The 17,814-nt window shown below is 40.9% G+C and overlaps 2 protein-coding genes across 2 annotated transcripts; both read left to right on the top strand.

Annotated features, from left to right (window-relative positions):
• The first annotated feature begins 645 nt into the window (after positions 1–645).
• LOC112230017 (basic salivary proline-rich protein 1) lies at positions 646–4,429 on the top strand. The gene is made up of 2 exons (XM_024396233.2): positions 646–834; positions 1,687–4,429. Exon 2 carries the CDS (start codon positions 1,770–1,772, stop codon positions 2,889–2,891), a length of 1,122 nt encoding a protein of 373 aa, XP_024252001.1. The 5' UTR covers positions 646–834; positions 1,687–1,769; the 3' UTR covers positions 2,892–4,429.
• Positions 4,430–4,675: 246 nt separating this feature from the next.
• Positions 4,676–16,497, top strand: LOC112230016. Its single transcript, XM_024396232.2, has 4 exons — positions 4,676–4,822; positions 5,974–6,038; positions 6,234–6,383; positions 6,497–16,497. Exons 3-4 carry the CDS (start codon positions 6,282–6,284, stop codon positions 15,323–15,325), a joined length of 8,931 nt encoding a protein of 2,976 aa, XP_024252000.1. The 5' UTR covers positions 4,676–4,822; positions 5,974–6,038; positions 6,234–6,281; the 3' UTR covers positions 15,326–16,497.
• The last annotated feature ends 1,317 nt before the right edge of the window (positions 16,498–17,814 follow it).

The following is a 17,814-nucleotide window of genomic DNA, read 5'->3' on the forward strand; positions in this document are numbered from 1 at the left end:
AAAACACAGAAGAGTGTTTTTTCACTAGTGAATTTACATTGTTTTTCTGTATCCTTTTTATAGTTAAGGAAACCGAGCAGCACATTCTCCCACAAAAAAAACAAAAGTCCTCAAGAATATGAACAATTATAAAACTATGAATATTTTTCCATCATTTCTTTGAAAGTAGACAATGCCATAATAAATACAAAACTGTTTCTGGATGCTCAACACAAAGTACAGTTAATGTCTTTTTTGAGTTTCTTCAGGTAATGATTTGCAGGGTAATACTTATGGATCATTCTGAAAGAGACCTCTTTGACCATGTTAATTGACCTTGTTAACAAGCAGGTATTTCGTGTGATAATAACCAGACTTTTTCCCAACAGATATTACATAAGGAATGGATACAATACCCCTTTGAAATAAAGCACGTATAGACCTGTTGTTCTGAGGGAGCAAGGAGAAACACATTTTTCCTATTGGAGACTCAACTGGATTAAGCGAGAGTAGGTCAAGAAAATGAGGTCTGGTTACAACTCTAAACGACATGAGAGTTCCAGATGGAATAGCATCAAAGACTATGGCGAACTCTCTAGGTGTAGCACTAACCACAAGTGTCATCAGTGTCCTGTGAAGGAAGAGGTCATAGACAACAGATTTTTGATTTCAAGGATCGGAACTGAAAACAGTGGTCCCACTTGCCCTTAGTAGTAGGGGTTTACAAATCAGCCCCCACAACTTCCGTTTGAAATTTACATCGCTAGCTAGCTAAAAACAACAACAACAAGGACAAATTAACCATCTGTCAATTTTCATGAGATTAAACGATATCTAACCAAGGATTTTACCAAGGTGAGGCGTATGCTGCGCAGTGTGGTATTGTCATTAAACTAGCTTCGCTAGCAAGCTAACGGCGTCAGCTAGCTAGCTTGTTAACCATGGCTGTCGCAAGCGTTCGTGCTACTGCATGTTAGCTTTTATTTATTTTATTTTTTATTTAACCTTTATTTAACTAGCTAGCTAGTTAGTTGGCTTTGTCAAGATAACTAGTTTAGGTAGCTACCTAGCGAAATAGCTGGCGATGCTACGTAGAGCCAATTAGCTAGTTTATTTTCGAGTCCATTTAGTTAACTAGTTAACGTTACTTCTCGAACAGGGTTTCCCAAACTCGGTCCTGGGCCCCTCCCTCCCCCTGTGTGCACGTTTTTTCGCAAGCACTACCCATTTGATTCAAATATCCAATTCATCATCAAACTTTGATTATTTCAATCAGCTATTTAGTGCTTAGGAAAAAACAAAATGTGCACCCAGGGGTGGGCGGGACCGAGTGTGGGAAACCCTGTCCTAAAATATTCATATTATGTTTCTTCAAACAGCTGGTAAAGTTAGCTAACTACTACTAACCAAAAAAATCACTGATTCAGGATACTAGCTAGCTAGATTTCAGAATCGCTTGAATGCAGTAACCTTAATTAGGGATGTCATGGGGACGTTCATATCAGATTTTGTTAGTATTGTGCACCTTACCATATACATAAATTACAAATCAGTAAACACAAAATCGGTGTTTAGGCTGTGCATGTTGCAATACATGTTAGCTACACTTTCTCGTGCCCATATGTAGGTCAGTTTTATGAAGCAATGAGGGGGTGCACAAACAACATTTGTTTGTTTTGTAACTTTCTCGAGATGTGTGTTTTACAGTGGGAAGCCCTAAGTAGTTCACTAGTCCTCCAAGAAAGTGAGCTGGAAGGACAGAACAAAGGAGCCAGCTTGCAAGAAAACAGATGAAAGAAGGGGCAACAATGTCTGAAGAAGGGGCAACAATGTCTGAAGAAGGGGCAACAATGTCTGAAGAAGGGGCAACAATGTCTGAAGAAAGGGCAACAATGTCGGAAGAAGGGGCAACAATGTCGGAAGAAGGGGCAACAATGTCGGAAGAAGGGGCAACAGTGTCGGAAAAAGGACAGATAATTGCCTCTGATACTGGTAGTGATGAGGAGTTAGGTGAAGCATTGTCTAATGGCAACCCCATACCACCTAAGAGGGGAAAGGGAAGGCCCAAAGGATCAGGCTCTAAGACACCCAAGATACTGAGGGTACTAGACAAGCAGCCACGAGGCAGGCCACGTAAAGTGGTTGACCCTAATGCTGTTTCAGCAGAGCCAACTGCACCTCTGAAGCATGGCCGGCCCCAAAAAGTTAAACAACCCAAAAAAAGGGGCAGGCCGAGGAAGATCCCGCTATCAACTGAGGAGGAAGAAAAGAGAAAGAAACCGAAAAGCCAACCTAAGGGATCAAGAGTGTCGAAGCCTCTCGGAAGGCCGCGCATCCATCCCTGCATGGATCCCCCAGCCACCTCTGCCGAGCCACGGGGAAGAGGCCGTCCACGCAAGGCAATAATAGGTAAAGGTGCCCACTTACAGAAGAACCCACCTCCAACCTCTAAAGTTTCCAAGCCACCCGTTAAAGATGGTTCCCAGAGAAAGAGGGGCCGCCCCTTAGGCTCCGTACTAGCAAACAATGCCAAGAGAGCAGCAGAGAAGGATAGTTCCAATAGTGCACCCCCAGCCAAACGGGGGTGCACTGTTTCTCCAATAGTAAAGCTTTACCGCTGCACCAATGGTAAAGCAAATGTGTTAGATGAAGCTGCCATCCAAGCCCAGAGGCGAAGAGGCAGGAGAAAGACTGTGAAAGTTGATTATACAACTTATGATTCAGAGGAGGAGGAAGATGCAGAGAAAAATGAGGACGAAGACTTGTCTCCAGTTGAAGAGGAAATAAATCCACACAGTGATCATCACAAGGCTAGCAAACCTGGTAAGGTGGCGGCAGCCCTAAAGAAGGTGGGGGTTGTTTCTAAAAGGAGGGGCAGGAAGCCTGGCTCAACCAAAAAGGTTCTAAAGTAAAAGGAACCTAGGTGGAGCAGACTGAACAAGACAACACACCTTGTTGCCAGGAAACACAAAATATCAGTAGCATCTTGTAGGATGAATGGACATGTTTTTAACATTTTATTAATGGGATAGCTTTTACCTAACTCTTTTTAGTTTTCTCAATTAACCTACGTGTCTATTTGCTCTTGCTATTATTTTTGATGGTTTGTGGAAACCATGTGAATCTTTTTTTTTTTTTTTCATAGCTCGAATGATGTGAAGACAATTGACAGTTGTTAATGTATTGGTCTGTGCAGACTTATCCCATTTGGATACTGTTTCTAATTCCATGCTCATCCTTTAGGTCATGATATTCTCATTGAGCTTTAACTGAGATGTTTCTTCATCTCCATCCAAAATGTTACAATGTGGGAAAGATTAGGAATGTATGAATCAATTGTCTATTTACTCATATAGGTAAATAAGAGGCTAAAAAGGGTTAAATCAGTGTTTTGTTTGCTGTAATTAATAAATAATTAATAACATACTTTTAATTGTTGCCTTATCTCTCCTGAGGGTCTGCAATTTTCTAAATGTCTTGTAATTTTATTTCCCTTAATTGCCAAAGCTTTGAATGTAACGACTTCTCCTTCCCAGCCATCTTTGTTTCGATACAGATTTTGTTTGTGTCACTGTCATGGCACCCTCTTCCCTATAAAGTGAACTACTTTGACCAGAGCCTACAGACCCTTGTCAAAAGTAGAGCACTATAAAGGGAATAAGGTGCCATTTGGGACGGTGCCATTAAACATAGTTGCACTTTCTTTCACTTGGGTCATTGCATACTTCACCTTGTGGTGTCAAGACGGTAACTGTGAACTTCCAATCCAATCATCACTAAGATTTCTACCAGAAGATGTATAGTTATTGTCTACTGTGAGGGTTTTTTGTTAGCTAGTATCATCCTTGTAATTCACTAAACATCACTACTCATAGTTATTTTTAAGACTTTTATCTGTTAGCTGTCAACTCTTTTACTTGTTTTTTTATTACTTGGCTTTCAACTGAAGTGGATGGCTTGGTTTCACAGACTGGGCAAAGTTGTATGTAAATGTTGTTCAGGATTGCATGTATGTTAAACATGTCTTCTAGCCTGCTATTCATTTCTTAAATGAATTGTGTGCATGACAATATCAGTTCATACTGCATTGCAACTTTGTAATTTCTGTAATATAGAAATCGTAATTGAGGTACACAGCAAAATCTATAATTTGTATGATTTCACATTCCTGTAACAAGTTTCTTACAATTTCATGTTTTCAACTTGGTCTGGCTCTTATTCTATGTTGCTTCGATTAATTCAATGTTCTTGTCTTGTAATAATGTTTTTGACAATGCAGTTGAACTATACAGATGAAAACATACATATTGTAAAACATACTGCATCTATCTCTGTAATTAGAAATAGGTATGTGAAGCCACCAAACATTAATTTGAGGATAATGTGAATTTGGGTTTTGTTCCAGAGAAAATATTTTGAAAGTTTGCTGTAATAAAGTGAAATTTCAAGATTTGTTTTATTTGTTGATGTAAAAAAAAAAAAAAAAATCTAAATAAAAACCTAAATATGATTTATTTCGGCTTTATTTTTATAGGATTGTGAAGCTTAATTGTTTGAAAAGCAGAATGTGGTGAATAAAAGTCAAATTTAATAGAAACATATCTTCGTGGCTGGTCAGGAATAAAAAGTTTGGTGGAACGTTTACTCCATTTATTGGACCCACTCGGTGCTTATGTCGCGCATGGTTAGACACCAACTTCCGGTCGTCAGATGGTTCTCAGAGGAAAACAAAATCGAATGAAATTACTTTCGAAATGGACGTCTTTGACGTTGTTTCCTAAATGTATCTCTATTTCGTAATTTTGCAGATCAGAGACTTCACGAGTTCACGTTCTAGCTAATGGTACGTGCATGCATATGAAACGGGGGGAACGGGAATGTACGGTGATGGTAGCCCTGCGTTAGCTACAGTTAGTAGGCTACACGTTACACTAGTAGCTAGAGAGGTTATGATTCTGTGCCGAGTGACACGTGCTTGTATCATTTAAACTACATACATTAAAATGATAAACCATCTGGTGTGATGGCAGTTTAGTATTTTTCACCCCTCACCCTAGCTAGTTGAATAAACAAACCCTGTTGGCTAGCTATGTTCTCCAGTCCACCAGGCTATGCATCAGGCTAAATGAATTAGCTACACAATATTAATCTGAAAACTGCACTCACAAGATCAATGTGTAGAATAATATGGACTATTTGTTGTGGTCACAAGCATGCATGTGTTTCATGGACTGTACCAATTAGGATGGTGCAGGGTGGATTTGGTTCATAGTAAATCTCACTGTTTGCTTCATTATAGTTAGCCTAGCCCAAAAGGCCGGCAGATGGCGATATTGAGTCGTTCCTTCTTACCGTCCAATGGGAATCTATGCAGCCTGCTATACACTCGTATTTTTCCTATGGACAGGTTCGTACATGAAACATTCTCGCCTTAACTAGTTTTAATAGCGAGGTGGCAGAAAAAAAACGAGGAAATTATGCATACTTTCTTTGCATACTTTCTTTCCACCACCATGCTACAGTGGCTAATGCTAGTCCCTGTCCACGATACAGTTTTGAAACGATCAGATTAGTAGTGAAAAAACAGACTGCTATAACCTGATTATCTGAATGTGATACTAGTATTATGGCTAGCATCCGGGACTAGTATTAGCACTGTAGCATGGTAGTAGAAAATTGTGTTTCATAAAGAAAGTACACATTTTCCCAGATTTTTTTGTCCCCCCCCTTCTCGCCATTAAATTGAGTTGAGGAGGAAATTGACCGCTTTGCAGCCTGAATGGATAATGTTTTATCCACAAACAGGTCCACGGGAAACGAGTGTATAGCGGCTGCATATATTCCCTTTTGATGGTAAGATGAAACGACTGCCGGCCTTTGGACTACATTATACTGTACTAATATTACAATATATCAAATGATGTATCACAAATTCAACAACAAAAGTTAGTGTGTTTACAAATGTCATATAATGTATTAATTATTATATTTTAGCCATAGCCAACCAAGGAGCACCTGTCTTTTCCCAGATAACTGAAGGCGTCTGGATATGATCTGCAGTAAGTACATTTCATATTTTTCAAAATTATACATCCTAGAAGGCTATTTTAATCATAATGATGCCATTGCCAACATACATTTTTTTTGCATACAATAGCACTGATATAAGTGCTACTTATATAAGTGTTGTTGTGTAGATTGCTCTATTTGGAACATAGCGGACAATGTATTTTATGTTTGTTTCTCATATGAAGGTTGCAGATGAACTTCTTGTCCAAGTTCTCCTGGAAGCCTTTGACAACATGGAGAAGAGTTGGGACAGCATAGATGAAGCAGGAGACTACTCAACAGATGAAACTAGAAATATACCAAGCCATTTATGTCAGAAAATCACTGAACACAAGGTAGGACATCCTTAAACAACATTACAACGCAGAAATGTAAATGTTTTATAGACCTTATTCCAACCTCAATAATAATCACTTATTCGTACTCCATTCTCATTTTTTGTCAAAAGGGAGCAGAAGGGGGAGAAGAGGTCCTGACTGACAAAACATATAAGAAGAATATGTCCGAATTTAAGGTGAAGAATGAAGATGACTCTAGTCCTTTTTCGGACATCCACAGTCATTCAAAGATCATGGCTCAAGATCTTCAACGAGGGGCAACAGAAGTCATCCAAGATAAGTGTTCCCCTTTCTTAGAAAGATTATGCCCTGTGGGCCTAACCAATGTTCAGGAAAGTTGTATTTTGGCTTCTGGATTTGATGTAAAAAAGAAGACCGGTAGAGATTCTGCTGCAGTGGGGATCGGTACTATAGTTTCTTTCTCCCCCTTTTCAAGCAATCTGTCAAAAAATATAAAGGGAACTGTCACACAGTCACCCATAGACCTTGAGTTACAGCAATCTTCTTTATCAGACTCTTCTCTAAGTGACCCCGGACAATATTCAAGAGCGGTAGTGGATGAGAAAGCCTATGCTGATGTATCCCATCAAATGTTACCACTTTCGGAAACCAAAAAAGGAAAAGAGAAAATATCACTTTTGCCTGTGATGGAAAAGCAACAAAAGCGAAAAGTTGGTCAGCCATATAAGAAAACTCTAGTGAAAATGGCTAAACTTTCAGCAATTGCCCAGGAATGGGATTCAGATGCCACAGAAATGTCCAGGGTGACTCGCAATAAGGATAATCTAACACCCTCATGCAAACAAACAGATGAGAAGAAATGGGATGAAATGTTAGAATTTCCCCCAACTACCTCAAGTGCCACAAGCTTTGGATGCAATTCAACATCTGATTCTTCAAACCACCTTACTATTTCACATTCAGATGACATATCTAAATCTCAAATAACTGGACAAAGCATTTCTATGGAATTTATCCAACCGCCCAGAGGACAGAGAACTTCAAAGACCACACAAAAAGCAGAAGAAGAAGTCCCGGCGCTGAAATTGACCACTGCCGCAGAGGGGAAAGATTCTCCTATAGTACAAGCTCTGGCACAAAACACATTGTTGCTGTCCGAAACTGTCTGCTCGTTTGATGATAACACAGAGGATGCATTGAAAGTACAAAAGATACCTGGAAAAAATACAGCAATAACGTCCAAAGCAGGAAATAGAAGGACTCAGGCGTTCAAAAGAAACAGAATGACTCCGAGCAGCCTCTTGACCACTCAGTCACAGAGTAGCAGCGCTACACCCCAAGAAAATTGTAATTTGGGACTCTCTCAAGATGCAACTCCACTACAATCATCTGACATAAAAATGGAGCCTAAATACTTGTATATAAAAACAGAGCCCAAATTCTTGTCAGACACTGGTGTCTTGGATGTCAAGAACAATTTGAAGGAACACCGAAAAAGAGAACCCTCCAAAAACTTTACAGAAGGGAGTGGTAAAAGTCCTGGTGTGATGTCTAGATGCTTTGACTTGTCTATCACTCAAAAAGACCAGGGGGCACCAAGTGACATAAGGAGGGAAATCAAATATGTCACTGCTAACACATCAGCTGTAGGAAACCAGGGGGAAATGACTCAGAGAACTCAAGCTCTCTCAGGACTGAAGAGTATTGAGGATGTGCTGAAATTGAAGCGGAAAGCTGGTCGACCATTCAAGAAAAAGACATTGTTTAAAATGGCTAAACTGCTAGCGATAGCACAGGAAGGTGGATCTAATGATACGGAGAACTGTGGCATGATTAAAGAGTGTGTTCCAAAATTCCAGCAGGTCCCTGCCTATCACCCCCCCAAGTCAAAAGTAAAGAAGACGGATACAAGAACTGTGGCATCAAATTCACCTACAAGCACCTCAAGAAAATCCAGCAGAACGTGTAAAGCGACCCCAAAAACTGTTCAAAAGATGCAAATCCTCACACACACGCCCACCCAACCAGTGTTACCAGTTTCATCCTATCTTATTGAACCCATTCTCAAATTGGAGGACACAACTCTTATCTCACCGTTGTCTGTCATTCCTCTATGTAGTGCAGATATTTCCCCTCAACAGGAAAGTCACAGAGGTGGAAAACCCCTGAAGAAAAACACACCATTTTACAAAAACATGACCACTGCAGTCCCACATCCTCCAATATTTGCACTAGATTCCAAGGCCCTTGCTGAGATTGCCTCTACAGGGAATGACAAAGAAACAAAGAAAGACATTGGATCCAAAAGTAAATGCAAACGGGTGCCTAGAACTCGTGGTGTATCAGAATTACCGTGTACAAATGGAATTCCTCAGGGAGATATACATACCCAGACTAATAGGGATGAGGTGTATTCCAAGACTTCAGCACCTACTGTGCCACACTCCCAGAAATCACGGAAACGTGGGGTTCAACATAAGAAAGGTACAGAAAAGGCACTTGTCCAATTATCTGATCAAACTACCCTTCCTGTTTCAGATTGCCAGTTGCAGGTGCAAAATCACAGTGCATCTCAGGAAACGCCTTTACTGCCATCAAAGATTGAGACAGAATCTGACACTGTATACCCGACACCGAGAACGGTTACAAAGAATATTCCAAAGATGTGTAAGGCAAGAAACAAACCTTTACTGAAAGTTGAGAAAGCACAGGTGCCAACTCTGGATCCTTCCCTTGTAGTGGAACATATGCGTCCCGATGTGCCAGAAGTGGATCAAATGAGACAAGTGGAAGCAGTGATAGAGTCAGTAATTAAAGATGTTCACCAACCACTGGAACATGTGGATCAAAGAAACAAAAATAAAGAAGAAGCCAGCAATGTTTCTGCATCAACTCTGGATTCTTCACTTGGAATGGAACATATGCGTCCTGATGTGCCAGAAGTGGATCATACAAGACAAATGGAAGCAGTGATGGAGTCAGTGACCGAGGATCTACACAAAAAAGAGGTCAGTGATGTTTCTGCATCAGCATACTCAACCTTTCCTTCCTCAGATAACCTGTTTGAACAACATAACCATAGTACATTATCTCAATCGCCTTTGCTGACATTAGAAATAAAGACAGAATCGGGCAGAATCAAGAATGCCCTACCCAAAAAGTCTAAAATATGCATGAAAGAGAAACATACGTCAAAAAGCCTATTGAAAAGTCATAAGAAAGCATCTATGCCAACTTCAGGTCCTTCATCTGACACAGTGCATGCGCCATTCAAAAGAGTTAAGAAGAATTCCACTACTTGTCAAGAAAGAAAAAGACCTTCACAGAAAGTTGAGAAAGCACAGGTGTCAACTCTGGATATAAACTACTCTGGAGAGAAACATAGAAGTCCTGAAATCCCACAAATGGATGAAATGAGACATGTGGAAGCATTTATAGATGCAGTGATTGAGGATCTCCACAAACCACTCAAACCTAAGGATCAACAAAAAAAGTTAAAAGAAGAGACTGATAATGTTGCTCCATTAGAACCAACAACCTTTCCTGCCTTGGATAACCTGTTGGAACAGCATAACCATAGTAAATTACCTCAATCTTATTTTCTGTCATCAAGAAAGACAAAATCAGGCTTGAAACATGCCGTACCCAAAACGGCAACAAAGAACAAGTCAAAAGCATGCTTTAAAGGGAAACTCTCTAAAACTGATAAGAAAGCAGCTGTACTAACTTCCGATCCTTCTATTGGAGGTGAAGATGGATATCTTGAAATGCCTCCCCACCTTAACCAAGCAGAGAAAGGAGGAAAGAGTGATGGAAAGAAGAATAATGATGTAGTAAAGCATGAAATATCAGTGACAGATGACCATTTGGAAACAGCAGCCCACAAACCACATCAGCGTAAAGGGCCAAGAAAGAAGCTAAAAAAAGAGGACTGTAGTGTTTCCAAACCAGATCAAGTAGAATCCACTATCTCAGACAGCCAGCTAAAACAGCATGACCACAATGCATTAGAGCATGTTTCTTTGCTAGCATCAGAGACAAAGACAGAATCAGGAATGGAACATAGCATACCTGAAATGGCAACAACAAATAAGTCAAAATCATCCAGGAAAAGAGACCTCCCTTTAAAAGCACCCCCAATAAACGCTAAAAGAGCAGCTATGCTAACTTCAAATCCTTCTCTTGGAGCAGAAGTTGGATGTCTTGAAATGCCTCCCAACCTTATCCATGCAAAGCAAGGAGGAAAGTGTGATGGGAAAAGCAATAACAATGTAGTTAAACATAAAAAAGAAACAGTGACATCAGTGATGGAAAAACATATGGAAACAGAGCGCAAACCACGTACGGGGTCAAAAAAGAATCTGAAAGAAGAGGACAGCAATGTTTCCATATCAGAACAAGCAGCAACTCTTACCTCAGATAAACATCCCAACCAAGTTTCTTCGCTGGCATCAGAGATCAAGTCAGAATCTAACAGTGGATGTGTCACACCCACACAAAAAAAGTATATTTCAAAGGCATGCAAGAAAAGGAAGATAACTCCAACCCCACCAAGTTCAAAACTTTCTCTTGGAATGGAATATGGATACTCTGAAATGGCTACCAATTTCACACATGTGGACCAGGTTCAGAATATTCTTGATACTTATAAAATCTCCAAAGTGAGAAAAAGAATTACTGGATCAAGCCGTCCAATATCCAATCGAAGAAATTCCAGACTGCCCTACACATCTAATTCACATATCACAACTGAGTCGATGCAAGATCAAGTAATTCTATCGGTTGCATCAGATCTCACCAATAACCCTACCAGTCCTGTATCAATAACAGTGTCCTCAATTGCAGTGCAAGGACAGATTACTGAATTAGTGAGTGCTGACTGTATCGACAAACGGTCACATAAAATGAGGACTCCTAAGACGATAAAACCTCAGAGACCAAAAGGCACAGGTCTTGATAAGAATATCACAGATGACAACATGTCTCTCAAATTCTTATCAGCATTTGTAAAAGAGGAACTCATTGAGGAAGAAAAAAGCCCAGAAAATAGGGGGAAAGAAGATGGCAAAGGGAAGAAAGGCAAAATTCTCAAAATAGACGATGTGAATCCACAAAGTAAACACAGCCAATCTCAGGTGAAGGATGGCAATGCATTAACAGATGACAAATTCATTTTACAAGTCCCTATAGATGAAGCAGGGGGCTCTATGTCTATTGCAATAGACACAATCAGTACTGTGATTCCAAAAAGTAAAAAAGGTGGTCGTTTTTCCAAGAGATTGCAAAAAATGTCATCTACCACCAACGTTCCCAGTGAACAGCAATGCATTAATATGTCCCCAGAAAAAACATCTCTGTGTGTCAGCAATATATCAGAAATACAAAGAAAGCGAAAAGTTGACACCAGAAGTACTGATTTTGTTAATGCAGATATAAAAGTCCTAAATCCTAAAGATGATCTTAGTGATAGCTCTGTATTAGTGGACTCGTCCTTACTGGAGAATCAGAGAATGAAGAACAAGGGTAAGAAAAATTCCAAGACAATTACGGAAGAACCGACAGTGGCCACATCAGTTGTAAAAGAGATGGTGGGGCAAGATTTTCAGACCACCATAACAGCACTGAAAAATAAACAAGGTCGGCCATACAAGAAAAGAACTTTGAGAATGGCAAAATGGCTGTCATGTGGAGAGCAGAGGTCAAACACTAGCGGGGAACTTTCTGTGAATAAGACACAGAGCTGTAAATCAAAGGGAACTTCTAAGGGAGGGAAAAAGCACAATTTGAACCCAGCGTCGTCAACCTTAAGGCACACTAAAGCATCCAAGGCAATGAAGATTGAAGACATTGCTCTTAAACAAGAGCAAGATGACATATGGGAGATCGTTGATGTATCCAGCAACATTTTCTCCTCACAAACTGTGACTATTTCCCCCAGTATTTCAGGGCAAGAATTTGAAACCTCCATATCTTCAGAAACAATGTTCTCTGTTGATGCAGGGCCGATACAAGGAATCCAGCAAATTGAATCTACCCAATTAACACCCCATCTCACAAAATTACCTCATAAAGTGACTGGCGTGAAGAAGAGACGCAGGAGAAATAAAACTGGATGGGCTACAAAAGTGAAATCCAAACGACCACTCTCCAAAGTGAACTCCGGGGATAGGCTTGACGTTTTGATTCAGTCTACCATTGACAACACTGGACTCAACACTAGCCTCTGTAATTCATTAATGGAAAATTACACATTGGAAAGTGTTGAACAAGAAGAATGTAGAGCACAAGAAGTGAAAGCAGTAACAAACAATTACAATGTAGTTAATGTTAGGGAGATCAACTGTGGAGATCAACTCCTAACAGCTCGTGCTAAATTACAGCATTCAAGTGTACTTCAACAAAATTTTAAGACAAGGAAACCAATGTCATGCCACTTCTGTGGTCGCTCATTTCGTCACATATCAGCATACACAATTCACAAGCGCATTCACACAGGTGAGAAGCCTTACAGGTGCCAGAAGTGCGGCAAGAGCTTTGCTCAGCTCTCCAAGCTCAACTCGCACTCAAACATCCACAAACATGGACTCATGCAATGCCCATGTTGCGTCACTCAGTCTCCAAACAAAGATGACTTGATTGATCATTTAAAGATCCACATGAAGGGCACCAAGAGGTTCAGCTTGATTAATAAAACGAAAAGAGCCAGAGAAATTCAGATCCAATCCTGCGCTGATTATATAGATTCCCCAGTCTCCCTTAATGGCAGGAAAACCCTTAGATGCTCCACTTGTTTCAAATATTTTTTCAGCAAGGCCACATTGAAGATACACCTGCAAACACACAGTGGAGTGAGTCGTTTCACCTGCAAAGTCTGTGGCAAGATGTTTAGCAAGTTCTTAAGTTTCAATGCACATGAAAAAACACACTGGCCTGTTAAACCGTATGCCTGCTCTGTGTGTGGAAAAGGCTTTGTTCTGCTTAGGGAGCTTAAAACCCACTCTCATATGCACTCAGGAGAGATGCCTTTCTTCTGTAACCAATGTGGACAGGCCTTTAGCGTCTTCTCATCCTTGCGCACACATCAAGTCTCCAAAGTGTGTTTTGAGGCTAGATATGAGGGAGATGTAAACAAGGTTGACATTGAGGGGTTCCTGGTGGAGCAAAGGACTGATGGGCAGATTAATACCCCGATGTACTTTAAATGTCAGATTTGCAAACAACTTAATCGTCACTGGTGTCAGTATATTCTTCATCTACAAACGCACACTAATAACAGGCCAAACCTTTGTGAGGTATGTGGACAACGGTATGACCAGGTCACAGAATTGTGTGTTCATTGTAAAGTTTGTTGCAAATCAAGTGGAGAGGAGAGGGCATGCATTTCGTCCTTGTCACAGGTCTGGTACGAACCCCAATCTCTGCAGAATCAGACGCCTGAGCCTGAAATTGATTCTCCGTACAATGATAGTCAGGAAATGTTATCTTTGGATGACCAGCATCCCCAATGTAAGGAGCCTGAGCCTCTGCCACCTCCGGAAACTATGGAGGAGTATTCCTCAGATGTGCTTCCACAAAACCCCAAACCTGCTTGCCAGACCCCAGACCCCAGACCCCATCCTTCTCCCTCAAACTCCATGTGTGCAAGTCCTGCTCTATCTTCCCCTTCTGTAATGAGCTGTAATTCCGTACGTGTGGTTCAACAGCCTGCAGGTGTTCGCTCTTGTTTACAGACCCATGCCCCTTGTGACAGGTATTCATGTGGACAATGTGGAAAATCCTTTAACCAGTGGAACAAGCTCTGGTTGCATCAGGGACTACACAGAGAAAAACGCTATAGCTTCTCATGCAATCAGTGCAATTTAGAGTTTCGCTTCTTTGGCTCCTATAGGGAGCACATGCAGGAACATGCAGCACAGAGACCATATGCTTGTCCATTATGTCCCAAAACCTATGTCATTGAAGAAGACTTAAATACCCATCTGTGTGAAAATCACCAGCCGCGTGAAAGCCTGAAATGTGACACGTGTGGAAAGGAGTTCACCGGTTTCAGAAACTTGGAGAAACATCGTCTTTTACACAGAGGTGCTAGCTCGCACTACTGTCTCCCTTGCATGCTCCCATTTCCTAGTAACCAAGCCTTACAGAATCACTTGAAGGCTCACGAAGCCCGCCCTGTTATCCCTCTCCCTGAAGGGCCATTGGAACCACTTCTATTTCCATATCGCTGTGGAAAATGTAATGCCAGATTTACAACCACAGACTTGCTCCAAGCCCATCAGGTTTGCCATCTTATTGGGGGGAAAAAAGCATATAGCAGCAGTTCAGCTAATTATGTTTCTGCATCCCTTACCTCCAAGCTTTCAAACAAGCCAAGACAGAGAGTCACGCTGCTATCCCCTCAGACAATACCAATTCCTCCGTCAAAGAAAAGGAACATGTATAGGTATCCTAACCCTGATCGTCTTTATGTCGTCCCTAAATTATCCTCACAGCCATCAGTCATTATTTCAGACACAGAAGAAGAGCCTCAAGAGCTTCTAAACATTAGCTTATCCTCAGTCTACGACACACCCTGTAACACTGTGTCCCTTGAACATGAAGGGCAAATCATCCCTAGCAATGATTGTTGTGAGGCAAGCAACTCCGATTTACCTCAGCCCTCATATCCCTCCTCATGTGTTCTTACTGATGAACCAACTCAATGTACACCAAAGCCCCAAACAGACACCACACACATGCCGACACATGAACCACCCTCACCCTGTCCCCTGGATAAAGGTCCTCAGAATGTACCAGCCCAAATACGAGACAAGTCTAAGGGTGATCATGATGCTTTCTTTAGAGCCTCAACATTTGTGATACCAAGGGGCAAAAAGTGGGGGTATGATGCCTTTGAGTGTGTGGATTGTTGGGTAACATTTAGTGACGTCTCAGAGTTACATGAGCATTACATACATCATGCCAGGGGGGTGAAGTGAATGTCAATACATATTTTCACAATTCCACTATTGTATATAATTGCTTTTGATGATATTGGTCATTTACATCTGAAGAGTACGATATCTGTTTCTGAGTTCACCATAGTTGTCTTAATAGCTATAGCAATGGTTAAAGGAATAATCCACACAAAACCCCTAATTACTATGATTTACATTGTTAAATAACGCCTTTTGCATTTTGTCGTTATAAGGCAGGAAGCAACATATGATAATTGTTGTAGGAATCTGTTGGAGCTCTCTCTGGACAGGATTGCTGGCTAGCTACAAAACATAGCTACACACGATAATATCAAAATCAATATCAGCATGTGAAGTAGCTAGTCAGCTGTAAAATCCCTGAGAAACACTGCGCTATTAATTTTAGGAGTTACAATCTCACCATGTTCAACCTGGTGGAGATTGTCTTGCTCAAAATAGTGAGTGAGGTTGCTATGACAACGCAATGACCCTGCCTGCACTGCGAAGGTCGCTTTGCGTGATGGTAGTTAAAGGACATTGATCTGACGGTGCACTTTGAGTTTGAATGAAATATATACTTTGTCATGACAATATAGACTGTTGGATGTGTTCTAGACTAGTATGTCAATGTCATCTATTGTCTGATTTGGCAATCTGGAGTGCAGGTAATTGTTTTAAAAGAATTATGAAATATGCTAGTTTGTTATTGCCTATTTCCATAGACAAAAACTTTATCGTGATGACGCGGCACAACACAATTTCGGACCAGAAGTTAAATCATGCCATGGTGAAAATAATCATAGAACAGACTATCACCAATTTGAGAGGTGTTTCATTCCTTCAGTGGATTATTTCTTTAACGTTGACATGAACTTTTTTTCCTTAAAAAAAACATTATTTATATTATTTGAATATATCCGGGGAATACATTCTCCCCCCCCACCCCCAAATTGTACAGTACTACAAAAATGTGCCTTTTGAATAGATTACGAACTTGTCGTACTTTTAAACAGTTACTCCAATCTATCCAGTTTTATTTGTTCTCTTTTTGGAAGAGCATTTGGAAAGTACCCCTTTCAGACCCCTTGACTTTTTCCACATTTTGTTACATTACAGCCTTATTCTAAAATGGATTCTATTGTTTTTTTCCCCCTCAAACAATCTACACACAAAACACCATCATGACAAAGCAAAAGCAGGTTTTTAGAAATTTGAGCCAAAAAAATGAATAAATGATGTTACATTTACATAAGTATTCAGACCCTTTTCAGTGTTTTTTTGAAGCACCTTTGGCAGCAATTACAGCCTTGACTCTTCTTGGGTATCACGCTACAAGCTTGGCACACCTGTATTTGGGGAGTTTCTCCCATTCTTCTCTAGAGATCCACTCAAGCTCTGTCAAGTTGGATGGGGAGCGTCGCTGCACAGCTATTTTCAGGTCTCTCCAGAGAAGTCCGATAGGGTTCAAGTCCGGGATCTGGTTGGGCCTCTCAAGTACATTGAGACTTGTCCCGAAGCCGCTTCTGCATTGTCTTGGCTGTGTGCTTAGGATTGTTTTCCTGTTGGAAGGTGAACCTTCGCCAAAGTCTGAGGTCCTGAGAGCTCTGGAGCAGCTTTTCATCAAGGATCTCTGTACTTTACTCCGTTCATCTTTCCCTCGATCCTGACTAGTCTCCCAGTCCCTGCTGCTAAAAAAAACATCCCCACAGCATGTTGCTGCCACCACCATGCTTCACCAAAGGGATGGTGCCAGGTTTCCACCAGACGTGACGCTTGGCATTCAGGCCAAATAGTTCAATCTCGGTTTCATCAGACCAGAGAATCTTGTTTCTCATGGTCTGAGATTCTTTAGGTGCCTTTTGGCAAACTCCATGCGTGCTGTCATGTGCCTTTCACTGTAGAGTGGCTTCTGTCTGGCCACACCCATAAATGCCTGATTGGTTGAGTGCTGCAGAGATGGTTATCCTTCTGGAAGATTCTCCCATTTCCACAGAGGAACTCTAGAGCTCTGTCAGTGATCATCGGGTTCTTGGTCACCTCCCTGACCAAGGCCCTTCTCCCCCGATTGCTCAATTTGGCCGGGTGGCCAGCTCTAGGAAGAGTCTTGGTGGTTCCCAACTTCTTCGGGAGTGCTGGAGAATTTTGTTTTGCTACCCTTCCCCAGATCTGTGCCTCGACATAATCCTGTCTCGGAGCTCTACGGACAATTCCTTCAACCTCATGGCTTGGTTTTTGTTCTGACATGCACTGTCAACTGTGGGACCTTATATAAACAGGTGTGTGCACATCATATACAATCAATTGCATTTACCACAAATGGACTCCAATCAAGTTGTGGAAACATCTCAAGGATGGTCAATGGAAACAGCTCAATTTCAAGGCTCATAAGCAAAGGATTTGAATATTTATGTAAATAAGGTATATTCCTTTTTTTTTAATACATTTGCAAACATTTCTAAACCTGTTTTTGCTTTGTCATTATCGGGTATTGTGTAGATTGATTGAGAATA

The sequence above is a fragment of the Oncorhynchus tshawytscha genome, linkage group LG31 (assembly GCF_018296145.1).
Source record: "Oncorhynchus tshawytscha isolate Ot180627B linkage group LG31, Otsh_v2.0, whole genome shotgun sequence".
NCBI classification, from domain to species: Eukaryota; Metazoa; Chordata; class Actinopteri; order Salmoniformes; family Salmonidae; genus Oncorhynchus; species Oncorhynchus tshawytscha.

Coding starts and splice junctions, on each gene's coding strand:
- LOC112230017 (XM_024396233.2), top strand. CDS start 1,770: ATGAAAGAAGGGGCAACAATGTCTGAAGAAGGGGCAACAATGTCTGAA.
- LOC112230016 (XM_024396232.2), top strand. CDS start 6,282: ATGGAGAAGAGTTGGGACAGCATAGATGAAGCAGGAGACTACTCAACA. Junction 6,384..6,496: donor AGAAAATCACTGAACACAAG/GTAGGACATCCT, acceptor TTTTGTCAAAAG/GGAGCAGAAGGGGGAGAAGA.